This window comes from Leucoraja erinacea, chromosome 24 (genome assembly GCF_028641065.1).
Source record: "Leucoraja erinacea ecotype New England chromosome 24, Leri_hhj_1, whole genome shotgun sequence".
NCBI classification, from domain to species: Eukaryota; Metazoa; Chordata; class Chondrichthyes; order Rajiformes; family Rajidae; genus Leucoraja; species Leucoraja erinaceus.
In genome coordinates, this window is record NC_073400.1 from 29,004,178 (window position 1) to 29,020,824 (window position 16,647).

At 49.3% G+C, this 16,647-nt stretch overlaps 1 protein-coding gene across 1 annotated transcript in view; it reads right to left on the reverse strand.

Moving 5' to 3' along the window:
* Nucleotides 1-16,647, reverse strand: part of LOC129708874 (transcription factor SOX-13-like) — a 116,960-nt gene that overhangs the window by 68,073 nt on the left and 32,240 nt on the right. The window contains 1 exon segment of the mRNA XM_055654916.1: nucleotides 6,620-6,800. Coding sequence (XP_055510891.1) covers nucleotides 6,620-6,705 — 86 coding nt within the window. The 5' untranslated portion in view covers nucleotides 6,706-6,800.

Below are 16,647 nucleotides of genomic sequence, written 5' to 3' on the forward strand. Positions count from 1 at the left end.
ACTCCAGGTGTGGTCTCACCAAGACCCTGTACAACTGCAGTAGAATCTCCCTGCTCCTATACTCAAATCCTCTTGCTATGAATGGCAACATACCGTTCGATTGTAATCACTTACAGCCTTTCCGCTGACTGGTTAGCACGCAACAAACGTTTATCACTGTACCTCGGTGCATGTGGCCACAAAATAAACCGGACTGCACCCAAGGTCAGGATCGAACCAGGGACTCTGGTGCTGTGAGGCATGGATGTTGGGATAAGATCAAAATGCGGGTCCCAGTTACGACCTGCGGCAAACCTTTCTGCTGTCATAAACCCCCCCAGTACTGAATGCTTCCATTGCATTTGTATCCAGCGTCCTCACACAGCCAGATCCAAACACCTTCCACTAATTAGTCTTTCCAGGCGAGGCAGAGGTTCACCGGCACCTCATCCAACCTCATCTATTGCCTCCGCCGCTCTAGGTGCCAGCTGCCTGCTCTACATCGGTGAGACCAAGCGCAGGCTTGGCGATCGCTTCGCCCAACACCTCCGCTCGGTTCGCAATAACCAACCCGATCTCCCTTTAGCTCAGCACTTCAACTCCCCCCTCCCATTCCGAATCCGATCTTTCTAACCTGGGCCTCCTCCATGGCCAGAGTGAGTCCCACCGCAAATTGGAGGAGCAGCACCTCATATTTCGCTTGGGTAGTTTACACCCCAGCGGTATGAACATTGACTTCTCCAATTTCAGGTGGTCCCTGCTTTCTCCCTCCTTCCCCTCCCCTTCCCAGCTCTCCCACAGCCCACTGTCTCCGCCTCTTCCTTTCTTCTCCCCCTCCCCCCATCAGTCTGAAGAAGGATCTCGACCCGAAACGTCACCCAATCCTTCTCTCCAGAGATCCTGCCTGTCCCGCTGAGTTACTCCATCATTTTGTGTCCATCTAAACGGAACTAAACACAGTTTGGAGTGAGTGAAAATGATCTTGTTGGCTGTGACATTTGCACACACGCTGGTTAAATGGCAGCCAATTTAATGGACATGTTTATGAGAAAACATGATGTAAGCTAGTTGTCGGTTCTTTCTGAAGGGGAAGATGGTTTAGATTTTGCTAAGGATACGGAGATACGCTTTCAAGCAAACTATCTTTAGATCTGGAAGAGAAGCGGATGCTGGTCTCGGCCGTACAATTTAAAACAGCAAAATGATGCACTAAATAAAAAGGTTCATCTTCACAAATAATATTCGTCACACGGCAAAAACTGCCAGAGTCGTGGAAAACACGTGAAATGTTTTTTGCGATCCAGGCAACCAACTCTTCAGGTCCATCATTCAGCCAATTGTCACTTGCATCACACAAACCAACCTCCCTTCCATTGACTCCATCTACACCTCATGCTGCCTCAGCAAGGCCAGCAGATTGGGTTGCCAACTGTCCTGTAATAGCCGGGACATCCCGTATAATTGGGCTAAATTGGTTCGCCCCGTACAGGACCGCCCTTGTCCCGTATTTGACCGCTACTGCTCAGGTCGAGGGGACTGTCGGGTCGGAGCGTAGTGCAGCCCATGCAGTGCAGCAGCAGCAGCAGCGCTTCGCCTGTGGCCCCGTCGGTCGGCAGCCCAGCCAGCTGTCCGACCTTCGGACCTTCGCTTACCGCCGACACCACCACCACCACCTTCTCCTTCTCACGGCCGATCATCGGTTCATGAGTTGGACGGGGCGCCGGACTTTGCCCGGACCAAAACTCCTCAGCTGCCCCGCCGGCTGGGCTTTGTGAACAGTTAAGCACCCGGGGCCAACTCATCATTCACCCAGCCACGGCCGAGTCGGTCAACGAATTGCCGTCGGGAATTTGTCCCGTATTTTGACCTTTTGTCCTTTATTTGGGAGTGAGAGAGTTGGCGACCCTACCAGCAACCACCCCCTCTTCCCCCCTCTCCCATCGGGCAAAAGGTACAGAAGTGTGAAAACGCACACCTCCAGAGTCAGGGACAGTATCTTCCTAGCTGTTATCAGGTGATCCTGGTGAACCGTCCCATCAACAACTAGAGAGCGGTTGATCCTGAGCTACAATCTACCACATTGGAGACCACCAGACTATCTTTAATCGGACTTTAGTGGACATTAACTTGCAGTAAATATTATTTCCTTTACCATGTATTTGTACACCGTGGACTGCTCTAATGTAATCGATTGTAATCACTTAGAGTCTGTCCGTTGACTGGTAAAGTTACTGCCTCACAGCTCCAGAGACCAGGGTTCGATCCTGACCACGGGTGCTGTCTGTACGGAGTTTGTACGTTCTCCCCGTGACCTGCGTGGGCTTCTCAGAGATCTGCGGTTTCCTCCCACACTCCAAAGACGTACAGGTTTGTAGGTTAATTGGCTTGGTGTAAATGTAAAATTGCCCCATATGTGTGCATAGGGTAGTGTTTATGTGCGGGGATCGCTGGCGGCACGGACTCGGTGAGCCGACTGGCCTGTTTCAACGCTGTATCTCTAAATCTAAAAAAAAAAAACTTAATCTGAGCCATTGGAGAATTTCTGGCTATCTAAAGTGGGATTGGAGGAGTGTAAAATGCATGTTTGAACAAGAATATTAATTAAAAACTTTTGAAAAGAAACTAGAAACTAGAACTGAAGAAGGGTCTCGACCCAAAACGCCACCTATTCCTTCGCTCCATAGATGCTGCCTCACCCGCTGAGTTTCTCCAGCATTTTTATCTCCCTTCGATTTTTCCAGCATCTGCAGTTCCTCCTTAAACAGATTATTTAACCGATGGATTCTTCCAGACAGTGACGCTTAGAGCATCATCTACCTGGTGCAGACTACAGGCACACCCTTGAAGCAAACGTTCCTGACATATCTTTTCACAAAAACATCGCCTCGAATGTCACAGCTTTAAAGTAAGTGCTCAGGGATATGTCCAAAACACAACCAAGGCTGCCTAGAGTTTGCGTCAAAACCCAAGGCAAAGCCACTCGATATGAATGAAACACCAACAGCACCTTCCTGCAAGAGAAACAATGGCCAACTTTAAAAGATAAAAACACAAAGTGCTGGAGGAACTCAGCGGGTCAGGCAGCAGAGAATACACAGGTGACGTTTCGAGTCTTTGGACACTTCTGCACTAATGCAAAAGGTACCAATTTGAAAGTCACGGAGACAAAAATTCAGATTTCTCCAATGAAAGTCTTTTAGGAATAAAACCACAACAGTTCAAGAGATATTTCAGCCTCGTGGGTAACAACGGGACTCTTGGATAATATTACTTTTAATATATTAGCGTAGAACTTGGGATGTCGTGTTACAAGTTGTACGACAAATTCACCAAATTTCAGGAAGGACATTCTTGCTATTGAGGGAGAAATGGGACAATTTACTATCCGAGCCAATTGACCTGTCCGTCTTTGGGGCTTGGAGGAGGGGGGAAACCGAAGCACCCGGAGAAAACCCACGCAGGTCACGGGGGGAACGCACAAACTCCGTACATGCAGCACCCGTAGCTAGGATCGAACCTGGGTCTCTGGCGCTGTGAGGCAAGAACTCTACCGCTGCACCATCTTGAGAAGGTGTAATTTACATAATCCATCCCTCCCCAATGAAAACTCCTGAAACTCAAGCAAAATCACGGCAAAGTTGTTGCACAGCAATTATATTTTCCGGACTACAAAATAAAAGGCGCAAAGAGGTGACCGATGGTCGGCGTGGACTCGATGGGCCGAAGGGCCTGTTTCCATGCTGTATCTCTAAACTAAAGTGGAGAGAGGGGGGAAAAGAGCAGAGATGGAGGGGGGAAAGGAATAAATGAACACAAGGAGCTAACAACCTGCATTTTTATAGCAACTTGCCGGCGCCTACAAGATGTCCCCAAAGGACTTTACAAGCAATGAAAAAGAGTGTTGAAGTGAATAACGTACAGAACAGTAATTTATTGCTGAGGAAATGCATTGAAATCTCTCAACTTTAAGTAACTTAATCTTGTACTCTTATCTTCGAGTCCGCACCGACCAACGATCCCCGCACATTAACACTACCCTACACATACGAGGGACAATTTTACATTTATATATATACTATACCAGGAAAACTAGTCTTCCGTTTCACTAGTCACCAGTCCTTTTTTCTCCAGAGATGCTGCCTGACCCGCTGAGTTGCTCCAGCACTTTGTGTCTATAACAGGAATTTATTCATTGACCTGGGAATGCATTTCCTGGGCAATTTGCTTCATTCCCACCTCAATTTATCTCAGTATTTTATTTCTCCGAGAGGATTTTCCCACTGGGATGAATAAAATGCCAGATTTTCAGCACATTAAGCAGAGCCACAAGGCTGTCCTGGGTAACGTTATCTCGATTCAGCGAACTTACGGTCAGGAGTTTGGTTTAGAGATACAGAATTGAAACAGGCCCTACGGCCCATCCAAGCCCACTCCGACCAGCGATCCCCGCACACTAACATTATCCTACACACACTGGGGACAATTTAACCAAGCCAATTAGCTTACAAACCTGCAAGCCTCTGGAGTGTGGGAGGAAACCGGAGCACCCGGAGAAAACCCACGCAAGAACATGCAAACTCTGTACAGACAGCATCTGTAGTTAGGATCAAACCCGGGTCTGTATTATAAACTGCCCCTAGTGTGTATACTAGTGTTAGTGTACGGGATGATCGCTGGTCAGTGTGGACTCGGTGGGCCGAAGGGCCTGTTTACTTTGCTATGTCTCTAGACTACCCCGTTTTGAGCGGAAGATAGACACAAAATGTTGCAGTAACTCAGCGGGTCAGGCTGCATCTCTGGAGAAAAGGAATAGGTGACGTTTTGGGACGAGACCCTTCTTCAGAATGAGTCAGGAAGGGGAAACGCAAGATAGACGGTTACAGAGAGAGAGAAAGAAAAAATGAATGATATGCAAAAATGTAACAGGGTTAAAGGAAACGGGCCATTGTTAGCTGTTTGTTAGGTGAGAATTGTACAATGAGACTCAACAAGACGACTTAGAAGCTGGTACGACTGGTGGGGGGGGGGGGGGGGGGGGGGGGGAGGGAGGGATGGAGAGAGAGGGGATGCAGGGGTTTACTTGAAGTTTCATGCCGCTGGGGTGCAAGCTGCCCAAGCGAAATATGAAATGCTGATCCTGCAATTTGCACTTGGCCTCACTCTGACGATGGAGGAGGCCCAGGACAGAAAGGTCAGCGTGGGAATGGGAAGGGGAAATAAAGTGTTTGGCAACCGGGAGACAACCGCCAAACCAGCGAAACGATGGCCCAGTCTGCGTTTGGTCTCGCCGATGTACAAGAGTCCACCTCTTGAACAACGGATACAGTCGATGAGGTTGGAGGGGGTGCAAGTGAACCTCTGCCTAGCCCGAAAAAAACGTCGGGGTCCTTGGACAGAGTCGAGGGAGGAGGTTTAGGGACAGGTGTTGCATCTCCTGCGGTTGCAGGAGAAGGTACCTGGGATGGGGCTGGTTTGGGTGGGAAGGGATGAGTTAACCAGGGTATCCATTTGCTGCAGATTTTTGTTCAATCACTCTGTCCTTCTGATGAATAGCCTCCTGCCAGCGAGGAGAGATAATCGGAAGAGTGAAGCTGGGCATCGATCGCTAGCAGCAACAATAGATATCTCGCCAATCTGTTCGAAGAGCATCAACATCATCCAGAGCGGACAATAGAAAGGTCAAGTCATTATTTTTTATCTCTGATAACCTCGAGACGCAGATGGAATACCAAGTTCAGAGCCAAGCTGTTCCAGCCAGCTGTCTTTAGGCCTTATAGTCATAGAGTGATCCAGTGTGGAAACAGGCCCTTCGGCCCAACTTGCCCATACCGCCCAACATGTCCCAGCTACACGAGTCCCACCTGCCTGCGCTTGGTCCATATCTCTCCAAACCTGTCCTATTCATGTACCTGTCTAACTTTTTCTTAGAGGTTGGGATAGTCCCAGCCTCAACTACCTCCTCTGGCAGCTTGTTCCATACACCCACCACCCCTTGTGTGAAAAGGTTACACCTCAGATTCCTATTAAATCTTTCCCCCTTTCACCTTGAACCTATGTCCTCTGGTCCTCGATTCCCCTACTCTGACAATAGACAATAGGTGCAGGAGTAGGCCATTCTGCCCTTTGAGCCAGCACCGCCATTCAATGTGATCATGGCTGATCATCCACAATCAGTACCCCATTCCTGCCTTCTCCCCATATCCCCTGACTCCGCTATCTTTAAGAGCCCCATCTAGCTCTGGGCAAGAGTGTCTGTGCATCTACCCCATTTATTCCTCTTTACTTTAGAGATACAGCGAGGAAACAGGCCCTTCGACCCACTGAGTCCACGCGACCATCGATCGCCACGTACACTAACACTATCCTACACACTAGGGACAATTCCCACTTACACCCAGCCAATTAACTAGTACCTCTTTAGAGTGTGGGAGGAAACCGAAGTTCTCAGAGAAAACCCACGCAGGTCACAGGGAGAACGTACAAACTCCGTACAGACAGCACCCGTAGTCAGGATCGAACCTGGGTCACTGGCGCTGTGAGGCAGCAACTCTACCGCTGCGCCACCGTGCCGTCCCTCAATGTTCACTTAATTCTTTCAACCCCCCCCCCAGCCAGAGAAAACAATCCAAGTTTGTCCCACCTCTTCATAGCTAACACCCTTTCATCCAGGCAACGTCTCGGTGAACCTAAGATAGACACAAAATGCTGCAGTAACTCAGGGAGCATCTCTGGAGAGAAGCAATGGGTGATGTTTCAGGACGAAACTCTTCTTGAGGATGGTAAACCTCTTCTGCACCTGATCCAGTGTCTTCACATCCTTCCTGTAATGGGGGCGACCAGAACAGTACACAATAGTTCTTCCAAACCGGCTTCAATTAGAGTGTTCTATAATAGACCCGCATGATGTGTGTTTACCCAAGTCGTTATCTAATAGCAAAGCCGGCGAGCACAAGTACCTCAAAGGCAGACAAAAATGCTGGAGAAACTCAGCGGGTGAGGCAGCATCTATGGAGCGAAGGAATAGGCGACGTTTCGGGTCAAGACCCTTCTTCAGACTCTGATAGACACATAAAAGCTGGAGTAACTCAGCGGGATGGGCAGCATCTCTGGAGAGAAGCAATGGGTGACGTTTCGGGTGGAGACCCAGCGCAGGATCAAACCCGGGTCTCCGGCGCGGTGAGACGGCAGCTCTGCCAGCTGCGCCCCTGCAGTAACGAGGAAGGGGAGGGTCAGAGTGGGGCGTTGGTGCAGTCAGGGGATTTGGCTGCCACTGGCACACATCCACCTCACACACAGCCGTCTGCCGCTGACAGGAGAACAATTACATCCTGAAACAGGGGCGCCCCAGCATGGACGTGCCACAGCGGGCGTGCGCTCAACGGCACAGGTCGCCGGGCGGGCGGCAGGCAGAGACAAAGAGCCCTTGCACAGCTCGGTGGCCTTCACACCGCATTAATTTTCCCAGGCCCTTCTCCGCCAGCAACACTCCTGTGGGGGCAGGAACTCATGCGGCGGCCATTTTAGAACAAGCCCTAAAAGGCCCCGGGATCCAGATAGGTGCGAAGACGGACACAAAGTCCAGAACCAGGGGCCACAGTTTATAAATAAGGAGTAAGCCATTTAGAACGGAGACGAGGAAACACTTTTTCTCACAGAGAGTGGCGAGTCTGTGGTATTCTCTGCCTCAGAGGGCGGTGGAGGCCGGTTCTCTGGATGCTTTCAAGAGAGAGCTCGATAGGGCTCTTAAAAAATAGCGGAGTCAGGGGATATGGGGAGAAGGCAGGAACGGGGTACTGATTGGGGATGATCAGCCATGATCACATTGAATGGCGGTGCTGGCTCGAAGAGCCGAATGGCCTACTCGTGCACATATTGTCTATTGTCAAAGTGCTAGAGCAAATCAGCGGGTCAGGGTGGCGCAGTGGTAGAGTCACTGCCTCACAGCGCCAGAGACCCGGGTTCGATCCCGACTACGAGTGCCGTGTGTGCGGGGTTTGTTCGTTCTCCCCGTGACCTGCAGTGGGTTTTCCCCGGGTGATCCAGTTTCCTCTCACACTCCAAAGATGTACAGGTTTGTAGGTTAATTGGCTTGGTATAAGTGTAAATTGTCCCTAGTGTGTGTGGGATATTGTTAGTGTGCGGGGATCACTGGTCAGCGTGGACTCAATGGGCCAAAGGGCCCTTTGCCACGCTGTATCTGTAAACTAAAGACAGGCAGCATCCTTGCAAACCTTGTACGAGGCTTAATGACTTTTTCACAGGGAGAGAGTTCTGCTTTCTCCAGAGATGCTGCCTGAGCCACTGAGTTACACCAGCATGTTGGGAGATGGACAAAAATGCTGGAGAAACTCAGCGGGTGAGGCAACATCTATCTATGAAGCGAAGGAATAGAAACCCAGCACTTTGGGTCTATTTTATGGATGGGCGACCTTTCGGATCGAGACTCTTCTTTGTTTGTTTTGAGTTTGATTTTAACTTATTGCCACGTGTACCGAGGTACAGTGAAAAGCTTTTGTTGCATGCTAACCAGTCGGCGGAAAGACAATACGCGATTATTACTCGAGTCATCCACAGCGTACAGATGCACGATAAAGGGAATTACGTGAATAAAGTTCTGGGCAAGATAAATCATAAATAGTCCGTGGGCCTCCAACGAGGTAGATAGTAGTTTAGGATTGCTCTCTAGCTGTTGGGAGGATGGTTCAGTTTCCTGATAACAGCTGAAGAAGGGCTTCGACCCAAAGCGTCACCCGTTCCTTCTCTCCAGAGATGCTGCCCGTCCCACTGAGTTACTCCAGCGTTTTATGTCCATGTTCGATTTAAACCAGCATCTGCAGTTCTTTCCTACACAGCGGATGGGAAGAGACCGATGGTGAAGGGGGGGGGGGGTTGGGAATGGATAGGCCCTCTGGTCCTAGACTCTCCCACTGGTGGAGACATCCTCTCCACACCCACTCTATCCAAGCCCTTATTCAGACTAAGGGGAAAGGATGCCAAGAGATATGGAAAAGGTACTGATTGGGGATGATCAGCCACGATCACATTGAATGGTGGTGCCGGTTCGAAGGGCCAAATGGCCTACTCCTGCACCTATTGTCTATTGTACATGGAGCAATTTAATGCAAATAATATGCAAAAAGACTGATCAAAGTCAGCAATGAAGATCAAGGAAAGGTCTGAAGAAGGGTCTCGACCTGAAACATCATCCATCCAGGTTCTCCAGAGATGCTGCCCGACCCGCTGAGTTACTCCAGCTTTTTGTGTCGATCTTCACTCAAGGTAGACGCAAAAGGCTGGAGTAACTCAGTTGGAGGGTGGATGGGGTTGGGAATTGGGAGTGGGGGGGTTTGGAAGGGGGGTTGGGAATTGCGAATTGGGAGTGGGGGAGGAGGTTGGAGGGTGGGGGGGGATTGTTAGGGGGGTTGGGAATGAGAGAGGGGGGGGTTGGAGTGGGTGGGGGAGGGGGGGGGGGGGGGGGGGGGTGTGGGAATTGGGAAGTGGGGTGGGGGGGGGGGGGGGAGGAGAGAAGGAAACTGCAAGAGGGGAGAGGCAGGACAGATAATAGGAGCCACTCTTCAGACAATGATAATGCCATTCCTCTTGCCACCCTGCTGTTGATTTGTCAACCAACTTAACAACACAATTAATTTTCTCTCCCAGATAAAATATTATGGATCCACGCTACTCCTCGGGGGGGACGGGATTCCCCGGGGAAGCCACACCTGCCTGAACAATGAATGTTTTTACACAGATTACTGAAGGGCTGTGTTTAGCATCTCATCAGCATGTTCTCCTTGGGAAATTAGCAACTCCACGAGGTCTAGAATGGGAGTGGGAATCAATTAATGGAGGGAGCAGAAACTCTTCTCCGGGAAGCCGATGTCTATCATCCAGCCGTGGACTTAGTCCCAACCCGACCTCCTGTCTTTGCCCAGGCGGAGGTAGCCGAGGCTGGGAGTATCCCAAAGTATAAGAAACAGTGTTTAAGAAGGAACTACAGATGCTGGAAAATCGAAGGTACACAAAAAATGCTGGAGAAACACAGCGGGTGCAGCAGCATCTATGGAGCGAAGGAGATAGGCAACGTTTCGGGCCGAGACCCTGAAGGAAATAGGCAACGTTTCGGCCCGAAACCCGGAAGGGTTTCGGGTCGAAACGTTACCTATTTCCTTCGCTCCATAGATGCTGCTGCACCCGCTGAGTTTCTCCAGCATTTTTTGTATACCTTTAAGAAACAGTTAGACATGGACAGGACAGGTTTGGAGAAGTATGGACCTGATGCAGGCGGGTGGGACGAGTGCAGCTGGGACACGTCGGCCGGCGTGGGCAAGTTCGGCCGAAGGGCCCCGTTTCCACGCTGTATCACTCTCCAATGATAATGTGGGAATTACGGTGTGGCAAGGAACTGCAAACGCTGGTTTACACCGAAGGCAGACACAAAACGCTGGAGGAACTCGGCGGGACAGGCAGCACCGCTGGAGAAAAGGAATGGGTGACTTTCCGGGTAAGGACGAGTCTGAACCCGAAACGTCACCCATTCCTTCTAGCTTATAGATGCTGCATGTCCCGCTGAGTTACTCCAGCTCTTTGTGGCTGTCTGATATGTAGGGCGGTCTCAGTGGAAGAGTTGCTGCCTTACAGCAACATGCAGCACCGGAGACCCGGGTTAGATGCCGACTACGGGCGCGGTCTGTACGGAGTTTGTACGTTCTCCCCGCAAACCGCGTGGGTTTTCTCCGAGATCTTCGGTTTCCTCCCACACTCCAAAGACGTGCAGGTTTGTAGGTTCATTGGCTTGATAAATGTATAAATTGTCTAGTATAAAAAATGTTTTCCCAACTTCCAGTACAGTCCCTGGTGGACTCCTCGGAAGGTACAGGGTACAAGGAAGGAACTGCAGATTCTGGTTTTTGAGTTCATAAGTGATAGGAGCAGAATGAGGCCCATCAATGATAAAATTGTGTTTATTGTGCGTTTGTGTTATTTTATTATATGTATGACTGCAAGGCACGACATTTCGTTCAGACAGAAAGGTCTGAATGACAATAAAGGATAATTCATTCATCAAGTCTACTCAGCTACTCTTTCCCTCCTAACCCCATTCTCCTGCCTTCCCTCCCATAACTACCAACACCCATACTAATCAAGAATCTATTTATCTCTGCCTTAAAAATATCCATCGACTTGGCCTCCACAGCCATCTGTGGCAATAAAATCCACAATCGCCACCCTCTGACTAAAAAATTCCTCCTCATCTTCCTTCCTAAAGGAACTTCCTTTTATTCTGAGGCTGTGCCCTCTGGTCCAAGACTCTCCCACTGGTGGAGACATCCTCTCCACACCCACTCTATCCAAGCCCTTATTCAGACTAAGGGGAAAGGATACCACGAGACATGGAAAAGGTACTGATTGGGGATGATCAGCCACGATCACATTGAATGGTGGTGCTGGCTCGAAGGGCCAAATGGCCTACTCCTGCACCTATTGTCTATTGTACATGGAGCAAATTAATGCAAATAATATGGAAAAAGACTGATCAAAGTCAGCAACGAAGATCAAGGAAAAAAAAAGGGTTTCGACCTGAAACATCATCCATCTATGTTCTCCAGTGATGCTGCCCGACCCGCTGAGTTACTCCAGCTTTTTCTGTCGATCTCCACTCAAGGATAGACACAAAATGCCGGAGTAACTCAGCGGGACAGGTAGCATCTCGGGGGAGAAGGAATGGGTGATGTTTTGGATCGAGACCCTTCTTTAAACTGAGATTGAAGGAGGGCCTCGACCCGAAACGTCACCAATTCCTTCTCGCCAGAGATGCTGCCTGTCCCGCTGAGTTACTCCAGCTTTTTGTGTCTATCCATCACTCACTGTTTGTGAGAACTAGACCAACAAGCCAGCAAACTCACAAGCCACAGGTGTCATCCTCATGAAAATGCCATTAAGCCTCTTATAAGGTAACAAGGACCAGAGGGGTTTCCCCAGAGATCGATGGTAAACATTTACTCAGCAGCCAACACCTTAGCTACCAGGTCAGAGTGAGTAGAGAAGCTTTTGGACTTTGTGAGACTGTCTTGATAGTCACATAGAAAATAGGTGCACGAATAGGCCATTCGGCCCTTCGAGCCTGCACCGCCATTCAATATGATCATGGCTGATCATCCAACTCAGTATCCCGGACCTGCCTTCTCTCCATACCCCCTGATCCCTTTAGCCACAAGGGCCACATCTAACTCCCTCTTAAATATAGCAAAATCCAATGGAGAATGCAGGCATCGATCCTGCTACCTCTCGCATGCTAAGCAAGCACTCTACCATTTGAGCTAATTCCCCTGCACTTCTCTGTCTGATGCTGCATAGTTTTAATAATGTGTCAGAAGGAACTGCAGATGCTGGTTTAAACTGAAGATAAACGCAAAACTGCGGAGTAACTCACTCAACCGGTCAGGCAGCATCTCTGGAGAAAAGGAATGGGTGACGTTTTGGGGTTGGGACCCTTCTTCAGACTGAGAGTCAGGGGAAAGAGAAACGAGAGATGTGTAACCAATGAATGAAAGGTGTGCAAAAAGTAACAATGGTCAAGGTGGAGCCCACAATGGTCCATTGTTGGCTGTGGGCTAGGTTGCAACGAGTTATACAAACAGTGAAACTGATCAGAATGACAATGAAACTAGTAGTACGACTAGGGTGAGGGAGGGACGGAGAGAGAGGGAATGCAAGGGCTACTTGAAGTTAGAGAAACCAATGTTCATACCGCTGGGGTGTAAGGTGGGCATGCGAAATACGAGGTGCTGTTCCTCCAATTTGCGTTTGGCCTGACTGACAGTGGAGGAGGCCCAGGACAGAAAGGACAGTGTGGGAATGGGAACATAGAAGATAAGTGCAGGAGTGGGGCACTCGGCCCTTCGAGCCAGCACCGTCATTCAATATGATCATGGCTGATCATCCAAAATCAGTGCCCCGTTCCTGCTTTCTCCCCGTATCCCTTGATTCCGTTAACCCTAAGAGCTAAATCTAACTCTCTCTTGAAAACATCCAGTGAATTGGCCTCCACTGCCTTCTGTGGCAGAGAATTCCACAGATTCACGACTCTCTGGGTGAAAAGGTTTTTCCTCATCTCAGTCCTGAATGGCCTCCCCCTTATTCTTAAACTGTGACTGAATGGGGAGGGAAGTTAAAGTGTTTGGCAACCGGGAGATCACGTCGACACAGGCGGACTGAGTGACGTGCTCAAAGCTTTCTTGACCACCCTATCTACCTGCGATGCCGCTAGTGGGCCGAATGGCCTCCGATAACCAACTCATTCGCTGACTTAATAACATAAAATGTAAATCACTCGACGTTTGCTGGCAATGTTCTCACTGGGGTTCTTTATCAGCGGAAAGGTGCTATGTAAATGTACGAGGACATTGTCCATTGTTATTTCAGCGAATAAAAACTATAAAAAATGAACTTTGTTATAGAAAAGGATTTTGGACAATAGAGTTCCCTTTCAGAGCAAATTTGTGGTTTCTTTATGTAAAACTCCCCTTTTAATAACCTGAAGTTTCACTCTCGTCCTGTTCAGTTTCACAGCGCCAGAGACCTCGCTCCGATCTTGACCATGCATGCTGTCTTGTACAGAACGCTCCAAATATAGAAGGAAAAAAAAAAAAAAAAATAGGTGCAGGAGTAGGCCATTCGGCCCTTCGAGCCGAAACGTCACCAATTCCTTCTCGCCAGAGATGCTGCCTGTCCTGCTGAGTTACTCCAGCTTTTTGTGTCTGTCCATCACTCACTGTTTGTGAGAACTAGACCAACAAGCCAGCAAACTCACAAGCCACAGGTGGCATCCTCATGAAAATGCCATTAAGCCTCTTATAAGGTAACAAGGACCAGAGGGGTTTCCCCAGAGATCGCAGGTAAACATTTACTCAGCAGCCAACACCTTAGCTACCAGGTCAGAGTGAGTAGAGAAGCTTTTGGACTTTGTGAGACTGTCTTGATAGTCACATAGAAAATAGGTGCACGAATAGGCCATTCAGCCCTTCGAGCCTGCACCACCATTCAACATGATCATGGCTGATCATCCAACTTAGTATCCTGTACCTGCCTTCTCTCCATACACCCTGATCCCTTTAGCCACAAAGGCCACATCTAACTCCCTCTTAAACATAGCCAATGAACTGGCCTCAACTACCTTCTGTGGCAGAGAATGCCACAGATTTACCACGCTCGGTGTGAAAAATGTTTTCCTCATCTCAGTCCTAAAAGATTTCCCCCTTATCCTTAAACTGTGACCCCTTGTTCTGGACTTCCCCAACATCGGGAACAATCTTCCTGCATCTAGCCTGTCCAACTCTTGTTTTATAAGTTTCTATAAGATCCCCCCTCAATCTTCTAAATTCTAGCGAGTACAAGCCGAGTCTATCCAGTCTTTCTTCACATGAAAGTCCTGACATCCCAGGAATCAAAGACGTGTGTGTGTATGTGTGTGTGCAGAATTAGGCCATTCAGCCCATCAAGTCTACCCCGTCATCCAATCATGGCTGATCCATCTCTCCCTCTTCCTCCTCATCTCCTGAAGGAACATCCTTTAATTCTAAAGCTGTGACCTCTGGTCCTAGACTCTCCCACTGGTGGAAACATCCTCTCCACATCAACTCTATCCAAGCCTTTCACTATTCGGCGAGTTTAAATGAGGCCCCCCCCCCCCCACCCGCTCATCCTTCTAAACGACAGCGAGTGGAGGCCCAGTGACATCAAACACTCACGCAGCATCAGCAGGCAGTTCCTTGTTGCTACATCCTGTCTGCCCCTAAAACCAGTGGCATTTGAGGAGAGTTAAAAGTCAAACGCATGCTGTGTATCTGTAATCACAAGCAGGCCACAATTGATTCATGCCGCAAGCACTCTTTCCTGCTTGACATCAGTTTTACGAGGATGTTGTCAGGATGTTGTCAGATGGAATATCGTGCGGCAAAGTGCCGAGTCACGCATTTTGGTCGTAGGAATAAAGGCGTAGACTATTTTCTAAATGGGGAAGAAATCCAGAAATCGGAGGTGTAAAGCGGACTTGGGAGCGAGTGCTGGTGCAGGATTCACGAAAGGTCAATCTGCAAGTCCAATCGGTAGTAAAGAAAGCAAACGCAATGTTACTAGCATTTACTTTGTGGGCTTCTCTCCAGAGATGCTGCCTGTCCCGCTGAGCTCCTTCAACTCTCTGTGTCTATCTTCAGTTTAAACCAGCATCTGCAGTTCCCTTCCAACACAAATTAGCATTTCCCTGTTGTGTGTCGAGGGCTTGTGGGTGATCTGTGGTTGGTGGGGAGTCGGGGGGGGGAAGGATGTAATGCCACGCTGCTCCACTAAGGGGCTTGGTACAAAAAGGGGGGGGGGGGGGGGGGGGGGGGGGGGGGGGGGGATATTGTGAGCAATTTTGGGCATCATATCCAAGGAAGGATGTGCCGGCTCTGGAGAGGGTCCAGAGGAGGTTTACAAGAATGATCCCAGGTGTTAGTAAGTTAACCTGCGATGAGCATTTGTTGGCACTGAGGTTTAAATGTTCTCTCCGCGACCTGCGTGGGTTTCCTCCGGGCGCTCCGGTTTCCTTCCACACTTTAATGGGCTTCGGTGAACTGGTAAATTGTCAGTGTGTATAGGATAGTGCGAGTGTACGGGGGATAGTGGCTGACAATAGACAATAAGTGCAGGAGTAGGCCATTCGGCCCTTCAAGCCAGCACCGCCATTCAACATGATCATGGCTGATCATCCACAATCAGTACCCGGTTCCTGCCTTCTCCCCATATCCCAACTCTCCCCATATCCCGGCTGGTGGGTTGAAGGGCCTGTTTCCACGCTGTATCTCTAAACTATAAACTAATTCCAGTCGGAGTTCAATCTCGTTTAAACATACAGCGCGGAAAGAGGCCATTTGGCACTGCACTGACCAGTGATTCCCGCACACTAACACGATCCTACACACACTAGGGACAATTTTTTACATTTACACCAAGCCAATTAACCTACAAACCTGTACGTCTTTGGAGTGTGGGAGGAAACCGAAGATCTTGGAGAAAACCCACGCAGGTCACGGGGAGAACGTACAAACTTTGTTCTTACATGTAGCGGCTGTGAATACACTGGAATTAAAAACGTATTTCGGCTAATCCAAGCTGCTGGATGTTAATTTAACAACCTAACCATTGTACGGCCATGGTTCCTAAAGGCATTCCATAATTGCAAGGCTTGTCGCTTCCTCCTTTTAATTAGGATGTAACCTTATCCTTCAAATTAAACAAGGGTCAGACAGCAATCTCCACACGTTCAAAGGAACCTGCTGTGCACAAATTGGCTGCCACGTTTTCTGCATTACAACGATGGCCACGTTTCAAGAGCTCGGCACAAGAGCTTGGGTCACGTCGACAGCAACCAGCTACCTTAGCTTTCAAAGACTTTTAGCGACACAGCGCGGAAACAGGCCCTTCGGCCCATCGAGTCCGCGCCGACCAGCGATCAGCCCGCTATCCCACACACAACCAGGGACAATTTACAATTTGTGGCGGAAGGGAACTGCAGACGTTGGTTTAAACTGAAGATAGACACAGAGAGTTGGAGGAACTCAGCGGGACAGGCAGCATCTCTGGAGAGAAGGAAGGGTCCGACTCGGGCTGAAGAAGGGTCTCGACCCG